The sequence below is a fragment of the Lithobates pipiens genome, unplaced genomic scaffold, assembly GCF_037356315.1.
Source record: "Lithobates pipiens isolate NorthernLeopardFrog02 unplaced genomic scaffold, aLitPip1_a1.2 Scaffold_19, whole genome shotgun sequence".
NCBI lineage: Eukaryota > Metazoa > Chordata > Amphibia > Anura > Ranidae > Lithobates > Lithobates pipiens.
The window spans coordinates 78,603,174-78,618,718 of record NW_027507764.1 but is presented as its reverse complement, the minus strand read 5'-3'; the positions used below and the strand labels follow the sequence as shown (position 1 = coordinate 78,618,718).

The following is a 15,545-nucleotide window of genomic DNA, read 5'->3' as shown; positions in this document are numbered from 1 at the left end:
CGATGTTATTACAGCACTCAGTCTTTTTGGGTATGAGTCTATCAGCATGGCACCTGTTGACTTGGCATATTTGCCACTCTTCTTTGCAAAAACACTCCAAATCTGTCAGATTGCGAGGACATCTCCTGTCCACAGCCCTCTTCAGATCACCCCACAGATTTTCAATGGGATTCAGGTCTGGGCTCTGGCTGAATCTTGAATCTTCTTCTGGTGAAGCCATTTCTTTGTTGATTTGGATGTATGCTTTGGGTCGTTGTCATGCTGAAAGTTCCTCTTCATGTTCAGCTTTCTAGCAGAAGCCTGAAGGTTTTGTGCCAATATTGACCAGTGTTTGGAACTGTTCATAATTTCCTCTACCTTGACTAAGGCCCCTGTTCCAGCTGAAGAAAAATGGCCCCAAAGCATGATGCTGCCACCACCATACTTCACTGTGGGTATGGCATTTCTTTTGGAGATGTGCAGCGTTGTTTTTGCACCAAACATATCTTTTGGAATTATGGGCCAAAAAGTTCAACCTTGGTTTCATCAGACCATAACACATTTTCTCACATGCTTTTGGGAGACTTCAGAATAGTTTTTTTTTGCAAAATTTAGCTGGGCTTGGATGTTTTTCTTCCTAAGAAAGGACTTCCGTCTTGCCACTCTACCCCATAACCCAGACATATGAAGAATACGGGAGATTGTTGTCACATGTACCACACAGCCAGTGCTTGCCAGATATTCCTGCAACTCTTTTAATGTTGCTGTAGGTCTCTTGGCAGCCTCCCTGACCAGTTTTCTTCTCGTCTTTTCATCGATTTTGGAGAGACGTCCTGTTCTTGGTAATGTGACTGTTGTGTCATATTTTCTCCACTTGATGATGACTGTCTTCACTGTGTTCCATGGTATATCTAATGCCTTGGAAATTCTTTTGTACCATTTTCCTGACTGATACCTTTTAACAATGAGATCCCTCCGATGCTTTGGACACTCTCTGTGTACCATGATTTTGCTGTAGGATGCGACTAAGAAAATGTCAGGAAAGACCTACTAGAACAGCTGAACTTTATTTGGGGTTAATTGGAGGCACTTTAAATGATGACAGGGTTGAACTGACTCCTATTTAACATGAGTTTGAATGTGATTGTTTAATTCTGAACATGGCTACATCCCCGGTTATAAGAGGGTGTGCATACAAATGCAACCACATTACATTTTTTTAGTTCCCCCCCCCCCCCCCCCCCAAAAAAAAGATTTAAGTTTTTTTTTCAATTGAGTTGTACAGTTTATAGGTCATATTAACCACTTATGGACTGCCCGCTATCTATATACGTTGGCACTTTGAAGAGGGGTATCGTTGCTATGGCAGCAGCTAGCTACCATAACCCCGGTATCCTCTTCTTCAGTGGGTGGTCCACTTTCAGATAAAAGTGGTCTCAGCAGCGGATTTGCTGCAAGATCTGCATCCTCTCCCCTCCATGGTATGAAGCTGAGTGAGGGGAAGATGGCTCCCATCCGGCTCCATACCATTGCAGGGTGGAAGCGACGTCAAAACATAACTTCCACCCATAGCTCTTAAAGGGACATTTTTTTTTTCAAACAACTATTTTTTTTTATTTATTTTTTTATTGCATTTTAGTGTAAATGAGATCTGAGGTCTTTTTGACCCCCAGATCTCATATTTTAGAAGTCCTGTTATGTTTTTTTCTATTACAAGTGATGCTTACATTCCTTGTAATAGAAATAAACTGACACTTTTTTTTTTAAAAGAACAGTGTAAAAATAAAATGTAAAATAAATAAGAAAAAAAAAAAAATGTTAAAACGCGCTCCATCTCGCCGAGCATGCGTGCAGAAGCGAACGCATATGTGTGTAGCGCCTGCATATGAAAACAGTGTTCAAACCACACATGTGAGGTATCACCGCGATCGCGAGGAAAATGCCTTTATACACAATTATGTATTTTGTATGGGAGCTATTATATTTGTCAACAAAATTTGTATTTCTGTCCAGCCAGTCCTGTGATTATCACAGCCCTGCTAGAGTGGGGACTCTACTTTTCTCTGCTGTAGTTATGTCATACAGCTTGGTTACTTCCTTGCCCTCAGCCCATAATTGGACTGCGAAGGAACAGCAGCACACTTATGAGGTCCTCTCTCTGTTCTCTCATACAGTCAGCATGCTTACTACCAGAACATACCGCTATACACTGCGTGTACCTGAATAACTCTTATTGCTTTTCCTCCATCTCCCAGACCGAGTGTGTCTGTGTAATGAATGAAAGGAAACTAACAAGTCAAACTTGGGTATTTATGCTACATGCACTTTAATCCTTTTTTTAATGAATGCATTATTATATTAAAGAATATGTTACCCCAATATTTTATACTCCTGATACATACTTGTATTGGTTTGAAAGAGCATCCTGTTCTCTTTGTATTGCTTCCTTTGCATGAAATACCTGGTAATTCTGCCATTACCCCTGCTTTTCTTTTTTAACTGACCACACTAGACATGAGAGCACATCCATCCCAGCATGGCCAGTTTTGTGGCTGTGCTGGGAAAAAAAATCTGTTTGTCCTCCAATGGCCACACTTCTGCTGACACGACTCCCCCCGCACAACCATTCACTGGGAAGACCAGTGTCTTGCTGTTTCTCTTCCCCTACCGCTAAGAGCTCCTTGTGCAGCTAAGAAAAGAGATTATGTGAAGTATGTAAAGTATTTATAATTTTTTTTTTTTTTATGTGTACACGTTTTTGTCATTTATTTCTAATTTAAATGGAATGGGTTGTTTTACAAGGTAAGGGTTCACATACTTAAATCAATGTTTGTTATGGTAACATGGAGTACAGTTAAAATGACGAAGCACGTATTGGCAAAGTTGCACCCAGCAAGTTCCATTATATTCTATGGGAGAGGTTTTTTTTTTTTTTAGGAGTTCTGTGCATTCAGCTATTTTCTTGCTGGGAAGCTGATGAACAGCTGGATTAGCATCTTGTTATCAATGAAATAATGGGTTGCTTTCTCCCGTATTCAGTATTCTGTTAACATTCTTTTAACCTTCTGCATTGCTGTGTATCAAACTGAGCCGTAGATGGGAGACAACCTCCCTGCTTAGCTAAATGTACTGTATGGGGTTATAAATGGAGATTTATAGCAACTTGGGGGCTAAGTGGTTAACTATCCGTGCTTTGCAGCACATGGCCCCGGATTCAATTCTCACAGGGGCAAATAATGCACAGAGATATAGTTAGTCAAGTAAAAAAACAAAAAAAACAAAAACAAAACTGGATAGTTTTGGTAACCATAAAAAACATTTATGCCTGATTAATAGATAAACTACACTCTTTTACGTCTACCCATTTATACATCTATTTAGCAGTTATTTCCTATGTATCAGCATTCGTAATAAAATATTTAACTCTGTTAACAGAGCTCACAGTATATCCTTATCTTGTCCCGGGTGCATTTTTAAGGTGTCTTTAATATCACCAATTATTATATTTTCATTTTTGTTACTTTTCATATGTACGTTTATCTATATTTTTTTTACTAAACCTTACAATAATACAAGATTTTAAATAGCAAGAAAAAAATGTAACTCTTTTAACAGAGCTTACAGTATATCCTTATCTTGTCCCAGGTGCATTTTTAAAGTATCTTTTAATATCAACAATTATTATATTTAAGTTTTTGTTACTTTTCATATGTAAGTTTATGTATATTTTTTTTTTACTAAACTTTACAATAATTCAAGATTTTAAATGGCAAGAATTTTTTTTTTTTAACTCTGTTAACAGAGCTTACAATATATCCTTATCTTGTCCCAGGTGCATTTTTAAAGTGTCTTTTAATATTATCAACTATTAATATATTTTAGTTTTTGTTACTCTTCATATGTACGTTATGTAGATTTTTACTAAACCTTACAATAATACAAGACTAAATGGCACGGAAAAAAAATGTAACTGTTAACAGAGCTTACAGTATATCCTTATCTCTTCCTAGATGCATTTGCAAGTCTTTAATATTGTCAACTATTATTATATTTTAGTTTTTGTTACTTTTCATGTGTACGTTTATGTATATTTTTTTTACTTTTATGTTTTAGTTTTTGTTACTTTTCATGTGTATGTTTATGTATATTTTTTTTACTTTTATGTTTTAGTTTTTGTTACTTTTCATGTGTATGTTTGTTTATGTATATTTTTTTACTTTTATTTTTTATATTTTAGTTTTTGTTACTTTTCATGTGTACGTTTATGTATTTTTTTCTACTTTTATATTTTAGTTTTTGTTATACATAAACGTACACATGAAAAGTAACAAAAACTAAAACATAAAAGTAAAAAAAATATACATAAACGTACACATGAAAAGTATTTTTATTTTTTATATTTTTGTTTTTGTTACTTTTCATGTGTATGTTTATGTATATTTTTTTACTTTTATTTTTTATATTTTTGTTTTTGTTACTTTTCATGTGTATGTTTATGTATATTTTTTTACTTTTATTTTTTATATTTTTGTTTTTGTTACTTTTCATGTGTATGTTTATGTATATTTTTTTACTTTTATTTTTAATATTTTAGTTTTTGTTACTTTTCATGTGTACGTTTATGTATATATTTTTTTTTTACTAAACCTTACAATAAAACAGGACTCTAAATGGCAAGAAAAAAAAAGTAACTCTGATATACTGTAAGCTCTGTTATCTCTTCCTTGATGAAGGTGATTTTGAAGCTGTCTTTAATATCATCAACTATTATTATAGTTTAGTTTTTGTTACTTATGATGCGTACTTCTGTATATTTTTTTTTTTTTTACTAAACCTTACATGAAAACAAGATTCTAAATGGCAAGCAAAAAAGAAAAACAAAATGTCCTAGCCTCTTTAATGAAAGCTGTCAGGAATAATTGGGAAGGAAATTGAGCGTGTATTTCATTGATACAGCTCATAGCACATAGGTATACAGTGTGTTTCTGGTCAATTTGACCCTTCATGTGTTAACACTATCTCCGAAATACTCAACATCACCACCTTATTATGACCTAGTTGGCAAACATTGCCAGTCATATTAAAGTGTACCTGCCACTAAGAGGCAGTGGGAGCGCCTGAACCATTTGGTAGGCTGTACCATGATTTAATATGTAGGCCATGCCACGGCATATATCAATAATTTTTTTGTTTGGTATTATTATTATTATTATTATTATTATTATACAGTATTTATATAGCGCCGACAGTTTACGCAGTGCTTTACAACATTAAGGCAGACATTACAATACAATACAATTCAAGACAGAGGGAATCAGAGGGCCCTGCTCGTTAGAGCTTACAATTGGTATCAAATCCTGATTTTCTCACAATCCCATTGCAAAGATAGCTGAAGAAAAAGGGGGGCCGTCCAATTGCCAGGGGTATTCCTTGTTTAGGTTTATTGATTTTGTGCAGAACTGCTCACTTTATCACTGATTTTAATAAAGAACTTTAAATGTTGCCATTGTACAGTAAACCTCTGTACCTGATCAATGAAACCTGAATAAATTAGAAACCTTTCCATCATTTATTACATATATTTAGCCTGTCTATATACAGCAGGAACTTGTCACTTCAGAGACATGAGACACACAAGGGCCTCTTGCCATTGTGCCATGTGAATCAATTGATTGCATTCTTGACATATTGTTCTAGTCCATGCCTGGAACTCGGAAGCTTTCCTTTCATATTTATTATGGAGGAGGCAGCAAAATACAGCTATTTTTTATTTATTATTAAACTTTATATATATATATATATATATTCAGTGTAGCAATCCAATCAAGACAATGGCAACTTAATAATGTCAACATATAACCTCTCTGTATTATTTTCTTTTACATTGGATATTGCTATATTTTCTTTTATTTTCTTTAAATAAGCCAAAACATTCCCCCCATTTTTTTTTATTTATTACATGTTGCTGCAATGTTATAAAAAAAAATATATAAAACTTTACTTCAGCCAATAAAGTAAAAAAAAACAACACATATTTTACATATGCTTGCACATTGATATTGTTGGTATCAATGTGTAAGCATATGTAAAATATGTGGTTTTTAGACTTTTTTTATTGGATGAAATAAAGTTTTGTATATATTTTTTTATAGGCAATAGAAAAAGAAAATGCCACTCCAGGTGAGTGATGGAACCAGGTAGGCTGGGGAATGGACTCCTCCCAGGGGTGCTGGCTCGCCGGCCCTGGAATGGATGGCTGCACACCGAGGTAGTGATGAATCTCTTTATTTTAAAATCTGTAACATGAATAACACCACAGAACAGGCAGACAGGTACGGGTAGACGGGTTTTACACTGCGATGCTGCACAGCATCGCCGTGTGAATTTTTTTTTAACTTTGATGCATTTCATGCTAACTAGAGGGGTATTTAAAATCCTATCACACATAACATAATGGGGGTTATTTACAAAAGGCAAATCCACTTTGCACTGCAAGTGCACTTGGAAGTGCAGTTGCTCTAAATCTAAGGGGTAGATCTGAAATGAGTGGAAGCTCTGCTGATTTTATCATCCAATCATGTGCAATATAAAATGCTGTTTTTTTAATTTTCCTTGCATGTCCCCCTCGGATCTACAGCGTCTTTACTACCAAGTGCAATTGCAGTGCAAAGTGGATTTTCCTTTAGTAAATAACCCCCATTGTCTATTTAACTTAAGGACAAGACCCTCCACTGGCACACCTCCTCAGTAATAACCTCCCCACACATACCCAACAAATTCTTTGCTGTACATTTTGCTCCCATTTTGATTTATTGGCTTTTTTCTTTTCTTTTTTTTTCTTTTGTTTTAACACTTGCAATTAAAATTTAATCCAAACAGCACAAATATACAATTCATACAAAAGTACAATGCAATTCTAAAATCTGACCAAAACCTTGGTAAGATAAATTCAATGCATTTTTAAATTCCGGATTTAAATTAATTTTGTGGGCATCCTATAAGATCTCTAAATTCAATTTTTAATTCTAATTATTATTGTAATCAATATACAGGCAGACAAATGGCTTTATATCAATATTGCGTAATTTTTTTTAGCGTATTGTCCTTAAGCCATTCTATTATATTTTGTCATTTTGTGTGCCTTCTTGCTTGCTTTCCTTACCTCTATGCCAAAAGTGGGTTTTAATGGAGGCTATCTTCTTTTAAAATGGACAGTTGTATGAGCCATGATGTTCATTGATAGTAAAATCAATGAGGAATTGATTGTAAGGATTAATCTTTGGAGGCTTTTGCTCAATCGTAAGTGTTCTCTTAAAGCATCTAATGCATTAAATGCATACCAAAATAATCCTTGTGCTGCTAGAAAAGAAATAAAGATAAAAATAAAGAAACCTGTTTTGTCATATGAAAAGGGTCCTCTTTTAGACAGAATGTGTTTTTTTTTTTATTTTATTTTTGTTTTTCTTTCCAGTAGCAGTTAATTTTTTTATTTTTTTTTACATAAATACATTTACAATTTAAATACATAAATATCAGCCTTTCCCCCCTTTTCTCTCTCTCTTTCTCTCCAAATAACGCTAGGTATCAATTTAATAATAAGTATGGAAGTAGCAACTGCATTTGTTGGTTTTAAATTGATTTACATGTCAAGACTGGCAGTTTAGCAGCTGTGCTATTATTTCTGGATTGGTCAATTTACTACAGAAAAACCTACTATGGAGTTGCAGTGACCTGCATTACAATGTAGGCCCTATTTCTGTTACTGTAATTAGGCTTGCCACTAACTCAGAATATTTTTAATTAAAATATTTTGGTCAATGTGTTCCTCCAAATTAGGCCTTTCAGTGCTGATTTTAATTCTTGGCAGAGCGTGACCGGAATCCCCAATGACTGCAGCTCAGTTTAAGGTTAACAGGTTGTATGTGTCTTTAAAAAAATGTTGGTTGCCCGCTGTGCCAGGCTAAGTGCGCCCACTTTATTCTCCTCCTGTGTTCTGGGTCTTATTTAGGAAGAAGAATGCATCGTTTTATATTTTGTGTATTTATATAACATCAACCGATTTCACAGACCTTTACAAAGAATATTGATCTTCTTGCAATCAAGGACTCCAAGCAACAAGTTTATCAGTCAATAAATTGAAAATGCCTTCTAGGAAGTGCTTCAGTGGTGTTTTGATTAGAAAGTCTACTCGATTAAACGAAAACTGAGTTTTCTTAAATTCAGTGCGTATGCATTTAGCATACTTCTCTCCTAGATTGGACTATAGCTTCCTATGACATGGGTCTGTGATGTCCAACCCTCCTCTCTGGTGTGCCTGGGTGTGAACTGGGGAACACACTTTAGCCTTTTGTTGGAAAAGTAGTAGATCCAGCACTTTCATGTATCTTCCTAACATCTACAGATGATGATGGTCACTACCTGGGAGTACTTGGCCGCTTTTTATGCCGCATACACACGAGTGGAATTCCGGCCAGAAAAAGACCGATGAGAGCTTTTCTTCGGAAAATGCGACTGTTTGTATGCTCCATCGGAATTTAGCTGTCCGAATTTCCGCCAGCCAAAAATTGATAACATGTTCTCAATTTTCCAGACGGAAAAACTTTCTATCGGAAATTCCGATCGTGTGTATGCCAAAAATCACGCATGCTCAGATTCAACTACAAGACAGAAGCTATTGGCTACTGGCTATTGAACTTCCTTTTTCTAGTCCCATCGTACGCGTTGTATGTCACCGCGTTATAAACGATCGGAATTTGGTGTGACCGTGTGTAGGCAAGACAGCTTGAGCCGAATTCCGTCGGGAAAACCATCAGAGCTTTTTCCGACGAGAATTACGGTCGTGTGTACGCGGCATTAGTTGGTTTAAATTCAGAAAATGAAGTCATTGGTATCTATACCACACTATTGCAGATGAGTAGCTTGGTAACTGGAGCAGATGAGATGCATTCTCTCCATCCTTTAATTTTAGAATTTTCTGTTTGGTTGCAGTGTTTCTTTGATCTCCACACCTGAGCAAAATTATAGTTTATTGTCCCTGCCTCAATCATACAAGCCATCAATCTATGGCCAGTTAGGTAGAAGCCAGTTGAAGTACCAGATTGTGATAAGACTGTGAGAGGAAACCAGAATAATTAGAGAAAACCCATGTAAACACAGGGAGGCCATACAGATTTATTATAGATGGTACTACTAATGGATGCAATGCAGGACCCCAATGTAAAAAGGTGGCAGCGTTAACTGCTATGACTTCATGGTTTCTCATTGGAATGAGTTTATTACCTTGCACATACTGAATATTTTCTACTTTATACACTTGCATAGCTCTAAGGTCTAGTGTTTGGAATCAAAATGTACTTTCTTTTTTTTTTTTACTGAAGCCTTACCCTGTTTAATAATATAGATAAGTAATTATTTGCTGGCTCCTGCCATCAGATACAATGGTGAAAGTCTAAGCCCTTGTACACACGGTCGGAAATTCCGACCACAAAATCCGTTGTTTTTCTGAACAAAATCCGTCAGATTTTGTCCGAAACTGGTGTTGCATACACACGGTTGGACAAAGTTTTCGGAAAATCCGATCGTTCAGAACGTAATGACGTTTGTTCGTTACGACGGGACTACGTTCAGGCAGGTAGCCAATAGCATTGGTCTCGTAATTTGATCTGAACATGTGTGGCACTTTGTCCGATCGGAATTCTCTACAAACGATCGGACAAAGTCCTGATGGGTTTACTTCCTCTTTCATTCCCTGCAAAGGCAAAGCATAATGGACTACTATGCATCGCATAGTAGTCCATTATGTGTCACTTACCTGACACAGGAGCCAGCGATGTCACCGCTGTCCCCTGTAGTCCGGCGCATCCATCTTCTCGGTGGGGTCTCGCAGCTCCGCTGCTGTCATTCGGCAAAGCCGCGATGACGTCACTCCCGCGCATGCGCACAGGAGCCGACGCGCGCGGCATCTTCGTCATTGACGATGCCGCGCTCAGTGCGCCTGTGCGCCGCTGTCTACGGCGCATGCGCCATAGACAGCGGTGCCTGTCTTCGGGAAAATATCTCCTAAACCGTATAGGTTTAGGAGATATTTCTTGGACCTACAGGTAAGCCTTAATCTAGGCTTACCTGTAGATCAAAGTGGTTTGTAAGGGTTTACAACCACTTTAATACACCATTTATTGATGTTTTTTATGATGTGGGTTTAGTGACACTTTAAGGTTACAGGATGACCTTCTTAGTATTTACAGCTGGCCAGATATGGGATTGGTGGCATATATGTTGACTACTCCGCTAGCTTCTTGTGAGCAATGAAGCATAGTGCTGATATATCTTTGGATTCATTTAGAATATTCCAAGGTGCTGATTTTTTGAGTGTTTGTACCCCATATACTGTGAGCATTTTGCATAATTGAATCAAAAGTACATTTAACATAATTGAACACATACCCAATTGTTTTAATGATGCAATTTGTTCCAAGTATGATCTACTTTTATAAGAAAAATAGTATTCCATTAGACTGGTAATATTCATTCTACAATGATTAACATTTTGCGTAACCAATTACATTTTGAAAGTTATTTCTCTGTATTGTTTGTAAAAAAATGTTTTAATGTATTTTCAATGTAAGTGTAAAAAGATTATAAATGAATGCTGTTTTCAAAAAGTGTTTCATTGTAATGTCTTTGCATTTGTATACACTGCCTTGAAAAAGTATTCATACCCCTCATGTTGCAACCAAAAAACTTAAATGTATTTTATTGAGATTTTATGTGATAGACCAGCACAAAGTGGCACATAATTGCGAAGTGGAAGGAAAATGTTTTTTAAAAGTGTGGCGTGCATTTGTAACCAGCCCCCTTTTTACAATGATACCCCTAACTAAAATCTAGTGGAACCAACCAATTGACTTCATAAGTCACCTAATTAGTAAATAGAGGCCACCTGTGTGTAATTTAATCTCCGTATAAATACAGCTGTTCAGTGAAGCCCTCAGAGGTTTGTTAGAGAACCTTAGTGAACAAACAGCACCATGAAGGTCAAGGAACACACCAGACAGGTCAGGGATAAAGTTGTGGAGAAGTTTAAAGCAGGGTTAGGTTATGAAAAAAATATCCCAAGCTTTGAACATCTCACGGAGCACTGTTCAATGCATCATCTGAAAATGGAAAGAGTATGACACAACTACAAACCTACCAAGATATGGCCGTCCACCTAAACTGACAGGCCGGGCAAGGAGAGCATTAATCAGAGAAGCGGTCAAGCGGTCCATGGTAACTCTGGAGGATCTGCAGAGATCCACAGCTCAGGTGGGAGAATCTGTCCACAGGACAACTATTAGTCGTGCACTTCACAAATCTGACCTCTATGGAAGAGTGACAAGAAGAAAGTCATTGTTGAAAGAAAGTCATAAGAAGTGCTGTTTGCCGTTTGCGAGAAGATCTTGAGCTATTTTGCACAGAAGAATGGGCAAAAATGTCACTCTCTAGATGTGCAAAGCTGGTAGACACATCCCCAAATAAACTTGAAGCTGTAATTGCAGTGAAAAAGTGTTCTACAAAGTACTGAATACAAATCCACGCAACATTTTGAAAATCATTTATTATTTTCGTTCCACTTCACAATTATGTGCCACTTTGTGTTGGTCTATCACCGGGATCTCCGAAATATGGTCCTCCCTCTAGCTGTTGCAAAACTACACATCTTATAAGGCATTGTAAAACTGACATTCGCAGACATGACCAGGCATGATGGGAATTGTAGTTCCTGAACAACTTGAGGGCCATAGTTTGGAGACCCCTGGTCTATCACATAAAATCCCAGTAAAATACATTTCCATTTTTGAGTGTAACATGACTAAATGTGGAAAACTTCAAAGGGTGTGAAAAAAAATCACAACCTGTTTACAATAGACTAAAAACTGCATTTGATTACATCATTTTGCAGGTAAAAATTTCCAAAATATGTTTTCTGACTTCTTTTTGATGGATAAAATATTTATTTATTTTTTACAGTCTAGATTATTAGATCCAGTGTGGTCCTTTCAGGAGACAATCAGCTCAGTTAATGAAGTTTGACAATTTTCAAAAGAATAATTGTTTAGGCTGACATTTTAATTTCCTATTGGTCTTAATTTTACAAATATGTTATACAGTGTGCACCAGTGATGCAGATTTTGCAGAGCAAGGTGGGCACCGACAGCCACCATTTATAAAGCCACACTGACTACTAAGAAAAATAGGGGTTGATTTATTAAATTCAAATAAACTGTGCAAGTGCAGTTGCACTCTATAAAAAGCAGTTGCTCGAGAAAATTAGGAGAGTAAATTAGGAGAAGCTCTGCCAACTTCCATTATCCAATCATGTGCGAACAAAAAATTTTTGTTTGTAATTTTATTTTTCTTGCATGTGATTGGGTATTCTTTTTTCAAAGTGTCGCTTCGTCTCATTTACTAAACTCTGGAGCAACTGCACTTTACAGAGTGCCACTGCACTTGCATTTCTCATTTGTAATGGGTTATCTTGGTGGAGAGGAGGCTATTCCGTGAAAGCATACCCTTGGTCTATCTTCAGCATTCATGGAAGCAAGTGCAAAGAAAGACCCAGAAACAAAGCCTAATTTGATCTTTTTTAGCTAAAAAGGTAATGTTCTTCTGGTGAGTAGGAATTTCTATCATACACTTCGGGTGTAACACATTGTATCTGTTTATGGTGATGGTGGCAAGATTTGGATATTTTTCACAGCAACTCGTCACATTTATGGACTTTCAAAATGAATATACTCACTTCTGTCTATTGTTATATAGGAAATTGAAATATGGTTTTGCACAGAGCACTTTAATTTCTACCTGGTTGTTTATACTTTTGTGTATTTCTTTAGGTAATCACTTTATTCACTAGCACTCCTTACCACGTTCCCTTGCAAAGTATATCAATGTGTAATACTAAAGTGATCTGCCACCACTCTGGCACTATGGGGTTGATTTACTAAAGATAAATGGACTGTACACAATGGGTGATCAACCTGTGGCCCTCCAGCTGTTGCAAAACTACAGGTACCGTCATGCCCAGGGGCGGACTGACCATTTGGCCACTCGGGCACTGCCCCAGGGCCCCAGGCCACAAGGGGGCCGCATCAGGGTTGCCAGCCTCAGTAAAACCAGGGAAAGTATGTAAAAATCTGTGTTTTATTTACTTCTGTCTCTGAAATGTCCCTTACCCGACATCCTTTTGATCTAAAAATCCAGAGATTATAGCTGCCCCACCTCTCCAGTACCTTCTCAGCCAATAGAAACATGTCTGTGTATACTGTGTGTACATGTATGTGTATACTGTGTGATTGTATACTGTGTGTGTGTGTGTGTGTGTGTGTGTTTATGTATACTGTGTGGCGCATAATCTGATTGCCTGGGGGCCCCATCTCCTATTGCCCCATGAGTTGTCAGTCCACCCCTGATCATGCCTCTGCCTTTGGGAGTCATTCTTTTACCCATCTTGCAAAGCCTCATGGGATTTGCAACAACTGAAGGGCCACAGGCTGAGCACCCATTGTGTACAGTCCATTTGTCTTTAGTAAATCAACCCCATAGTCCCAGAGTGGTGGCAGATCACCGTAGTCTTACCTATTGGAAGATGAAGCTTGTGTGGTCATGTGACCGCTACTTTATCCTTTTTATTTTTTAAGATGTCCAAACATCACTTTGTTCTAAAATATTACAAAAAAGGCGCAGAGCTGGTGGGCCAGTAAGTATAACAATGCTGGTTTCTAAATTTCATTCACATATTGTAAAAAAAAAAAAAACCTTAAAAGGTATGCGTTTAGACAAAAGAAGCAACGTGCCCAAATGCCAAATCTGTTATGTTCTTAACTGTTATTTGTAGCCGCTGTGTGATAACGTCCGTCCACGCGGGATAACGGAGTACAATACACTGCAGCCTTTTTTGTATTAGAATCCCTTAATTGGAGGATCTCAATCCCACTGTCATGTTCTGTTAACATTCATAACGACTGACACTTGTTTTTCCTTGTATTTGCCGTTGATTAATCCTCTCCTCTCACCGTGTTATTGATGTTTATTTCCTGTCTGTATACTGAAAGCTGCCAATCGTCTTGCTGTTGTAGGTACGATGATATCCTGGTTAATGGCCTCCCGGATTGGCGACAGCCTGTGTTCTATTACAGGCGGGTGAGGAAGATGAGCAATGCCGAGCTAGCATTGCTCCTGTTCATTATTTTCACAGTGGGCCATTATGCCGTGCTCTGGTCCATCTACCTGGAGAAGCAGCTGGTGAGTATTCATAAGAAATTGGAATTAAAAGAAATCATTATTTCTGGCTGTCACCTGGCATTATTACATTAAGGGTTTTTTTTTTTTTTTTTTTACAGAGATGTTTTGCTATGTGCCAGTCTTTCATTGTAGAAAGCCGTGGTGGTGACCATGGTATATGTGTATATTAAATCATGTTAGTTTCTTTTTAAAACAAGTGTCACAAAATGTCTTTCAGAGCAGCACACTTCTCCTAATACAAGTAAAGTGTATCTTAACCACTTTCAGACCGGACCAATTTGCTGGTCAAAGACCAGACCACTTTTTGCGATTCGGCACTGCGTCGCTTTAACTGACAATTGCGCGGTCGTGCGACGTGGCTCCCAAACAAAATTAACGTCCTTTTTTTCCCACAAATAGAGCTTTCTTTTGGTGGTATTTGATCACCCCTGCTGTTTTTATTTTTTGCGCTATAAACAAAAATAGAGCGATAATTTTGAAAAAAACGCATTATTTTTTACTTTTTGTAATAATAAATATCCCCCAAAAATATATAAAAAAACATTTTTTTCCCTCAGTTTAGGCCGATACGTATTCTTCTACATATTTTTGGTAAAAAAAATCACAATAAGCGATTATTGATTGGTTTGCGCAAAAGTTATAGCGTTTACAAAATAGGGATAGTTTTATAGCATTTTTATTAATAATTTTTTATTATTTTTTTTTTTTACTAGTAATGGCGGCGATCTGCGATTTTTATTGTGACTGCGACATTGTGGGGGACCCATCGGACATTTTTGACACATTTTTGGGACCATTGTCATTTATACAGTAATCACTGCTATATAAATGCAGTGATTCCTGTGTAAATGACACTGGCAGTGAAAGGGTTAACCAGTGGGTGGCAGTGTAGGGGTGTGTTACTAACTGTGGGGGGGTTGGGCTTTCATTTAGTGTACACTGATCTCTGCTCCAATCACATGGAGCAGAGATCAGCGTCACTAGTTGCTAGGCAGAATGGAAAAATTTTGTTTATACAGCATTTCCTCCATTCGGCCGCTCCGTGAGACGATCGCGGGGATGCCCGCGGCGATCGAGTCCGCGGGTCCCGCGACCGGACTCACGGGGGTCCCGACCAGCGCGGGAGCGCGCCGCCGGCGGCGCGCTCCCGATGGCACGGCGGCAACGAATATTGGACGTACATGTACGCCAATATGCCTGCCCGTGCCATTCTGTCGACGTACATCGTCGTGCGCTGGTCGGGAAGTGGTTAAAGTTGTATTAAACCCAAAAGTAAGCTTACC

At 37.5% G+C, this 15,545-nt stretch overlaps 1 protein-coding gene across 1 annotated transcript in view; it reads left to right on the top strand.

The window, feature by feature from the left end:
• The window catches only part of DNAJC1 (DnaJ heat shock protein family (Hsp40) member C1), a 168,663-nt gene that overhangs the window by 54,810 nt on the left and 98,308 nt on the right, over positions 1 to 15,545 (top strand). The window contains exon 4 of the mRNA XM_077490952.1: positions 14,097 to 14,262. Coding sequence (XP_077347078.1) covers positions 14,097 to 14,262 — 166 coding nt within the window. The remainder of the gene's footprint in view (positions 1 to 14,096; positions 14,263 to 15,545) is intronic.